The sequence below is a fragment of the Elephas maximus genome, chromosome 3, assembly GCF_024166365.1.
Source record: "Elephas maximus indicus isolate mEleMax1 chromosome 3, mEleMax1 primary haplotype, whole genome shotgun sequence".
NCBI lineage: Eukaryota > Metazoa > Chordata > Mammalia > Proboscidea > Elephantidae > Elephas > Elephas maximus.
The window spans coordinates 172,035,439-172,038,470 of NC_064821.1; the positions used below are offsets into that span (position 1 = coordinate 172,035,439).

A 3,032-nucleotide genomic window follows, 5' to 3' on the forward strand; every position below is an offset into this window, starting at 1 on the left:
GCTCTGGCCACTAATACCAAGTAATAGTTCCTCCAATCGCAATCAGTGAACAGTTGAGCCCAACTCCTGTGCCTTCTCTCCAATCCAGGGCTGCAGATAGAAGAGATTTAAGTCACTGAAGCTAATTTTGAGAGTGATGAATGAGTTATAGAGAGGCATTCGGTGGCCCATGGAAAACCCACCCTTTCCATGCCCAACCTTAGTCTCTTGTACCCGATTATCCAGGGGGCTGGAGGTGGGTCGCTGCCATGAGGAGAGAGATCAGGGAGGCCAGTCCTGGAAGGGAAAGATTATCGATATTATTGATCAGGGTGATTAGCTGGCCTCTTTGTACTCAGCCACCTTAGCAATTCAAATGCTAGCTCCCACCCTCAGCCATTCCACTCCCAATCTTTCCAAGATCTTCATCCTAAAAAGGAGAAACATCCATCCTATCTAATTCTCTTGCCTCTGCTGAGATCAAGCCCTAAGCTTGATCTCCCATATACAGAGTGACAGGGAAATAAAGAAGAGGGGCTGCTCCTGAGAGTGGGAGAGAGAGCTGCAGTCAGCTTTCCTGTCTTCTACTCCACGTACCCTGAACTGCTATTCCGCTTGTTTCTGGCCAAACTTGGATAATTGTGGTAGGAAGGAACATACCCAACTCATCCTTTCCCTTTAAGGAAATTTCAGATATAAAACTGGAAAGAGATCTATTAGCTTGAATGGAAACACTTGGCTGTAATTTAGTTCTTTCTAAACCTAGGAAGAAATAGCCCTGGTGGTGCAGTGGTTAAGCACTCAGCTGCTAACCGAAAAGGTTGGCGGTTTGAACCCACCAGCTGCTCCATGGGAGAAAGATGTGGCAGTCTGCTTCCATAAAGATTACAGCCTTGGAAACCCTGTAGGGCAGTTCTACTTTGTCCTACAGGGTTGCTATGCGTAGAAATCGAGTCAACGGCGATGGGTTTGGTTTTTTTTTGGTTTTAAACCTAGCAAGGCAATGAGAAGACACGGGTCATTTTCTTAACTTGCTTGGATGCAATTACCGCCCTGGACAATTATACTGGAAAATAAAATATCCAAAGTAGCCCCAGAATAACTCCAAACGTAGCCTACAGCCCTGTATCCACCAACTTAGAGAGTTTCCCTGCTTCCTGTGGCATGGAAAACTCACTGGTTAAGAGGCTTCATCTCACCTTTGTGACCCTTTTCTCTCAACACCAGCTCGCCATACCCAGGTTCCCTCCCCCAGTAGTCAAGGATCACAGCCAAGTCCAAAGCTGTTGCCACATGTCCATGCTGTCAGCTGTATTCCTGACCCAGGAAATGCCAAGCAAAAGCTGTGTGCAGAGACCCCACCTCCAGCTCCAGCCAGCTGGGAACAGGTGATTCCACAAGGTGGTCCTTGCAATCATAACAGGCCCCCAGGCCCATCTCCCTCTGAGTGTCCAGCAGCCCATCACGATTCCAGCCGGGGTGACGGAGCAGGACGGAGGTAGCTGTCTGACATGATGATGTCGCTGGTAAGTTGCTGCTCCAGGAACTCAGAGGTCTCCTCAGCTATCTGACCTGGAATTCGAAAGTCAACAGCAGGTGGCTCCTGCTTGGGGCTGGGTAGGGGTCGGGAAACCCAGGACTCTGTGGGACAGCCAGTCCCCTGAAGGAACTGCAGAAAGTTTTCCTCAATTGAGCCCTCCCGACTAGGCAGCCTCAGTTCCTCCTCTGGAGCCGGCTTGAAGAAGCAAACAAACTGCTTGCTGAGCTCCCCCCGGATCTGCCGATTGAGACATCCATAGAAGAAAGGGTTGGAAGTGAAACAGAAGTAGCCGATCCAGGTGACCACACTCTCTACCTGCCCGGTTGAAATGGGCTGAGCACTCAGGGCAACATAGAGGTGGAAAGAGAAATAGGGCAACCAACAGAGCAGGAACTGTCCCCCCACGGCCAAGAGAATCACTGCCGCCTTCCCTCCTCCAAACGTCCGGTGCGGGGTGGTCTGGGGGGCCCCCGAGCTGGTGACCATAGTGGAACGGCTACTGAGAGACTCCGAGCGTTGCCGGGGTGTCTCCATCCACGTGGGCAGGGGCCCATGCTGCATGGCAGCCACTCGAGCCACTCGGAACATGCTGCAGTAGACCACAAGGATGAGGAGCAGGGGCAACAAGAAGTAAAGGACAGCAAAGACCACCACAAAAAGCTGGCAGTAGGCACTGCGGCTCCATTGGAGCGAGCAGCCTGGGGGGATGCTGGGAGCGCCTTCCTCCCAGGATACCCTTCCCAAAACTGGCACAGAAGCCATGGCCAAGGCCTTCACCCACACCCCCACAAGCACAGAGGCCACCAGCCCTAGTGTCATGCGCACCTCATAGCGCATGGGGTGGACCACGTAATAGTAGCGCTCCACGTTGATGGCCGACACCGAGAGGATGGCCAAGCTGACAAAGCATACACTCAGAAACAAGTAGAGGCGGCAGGCAACCTCCCCAAAGAGGTCACGGTCAAAGAGGGCAGAGCTGGAGAGCATGGCTAAGGGCATGAGGGTCAGGGCGGCCAGTAGGTCCACCAAGCAGAGGTGGAAGACGAAGACAAATTTTCGGAGGGCGGGCGTCTTAGCAATAACAGCCATTACAGCAGCGTTGCCAGCCACAGCAGTTAAATCCAGCAGGAGCATGAAGAAGAGGGCCACAGATTCTGAAGCCACGTCCCTCAGCCCCACCTCTGGGACCCCACTGGCAGTTGAAGGGCCTGGGGTTTGAGGGACCCTCCCCAAAGTGGAAGAGTTCCCTGATGACTGGGGGATGGGTGAGGAATCCATGGGGCCGAAAGAGGACACCCAGGGCACCTCCTGTCACAGGCCCATCCCCCATCCTAGTCCAGCAACCCTGGGATAGGGAACCCAGGCCCAGGCTTCCAGAGTTCGTGGTGGAGACCTCCCGCTGGAGCCTCGCTGGCAGGCTCTTAGGGCCAGCCTTCCCAGAGCACCAGGCCAGGCAGCTGAAGGCTCAGGAGTTCATATACCGTTTCTGGCTGGAGGTAGCTTTGGGGTCTGC

General features: G+C 53.6%; 1 protein-coding gene across 1 annotated transcript; it reads right to left on the bottom strand.

The window, feature by feature from the left end:
* Positions 1-1,441: 1,441 nt before the first annotated feature.
* GPR61 (G protein-coupled receptor 61) lies at positions 1,442-2,812 on the bottom strand. Its single transcript, XM_049880150.1, has one exon. The coding sequence runs from the start codon at positions 2,795-2,797 to the stop codon at positions 1,442-1,444; it is 1,356 nt and encodes a 451-aa protein (XP_049736107.1). The 5' UTR covers positions 2,798-2,812.
* Between the last annotated feature and the right edge of the window lie 220 nt (positions 2,813-3,032).

Coding starts and splice junctions, on each gene's coding strand:
- GPR61 (XM_049880150.1), bottom strand. CDS start 2,797: ATGGATTCCTCACCCATCCCCCAGTCATCAGGGAACTCTTCCACTTTG.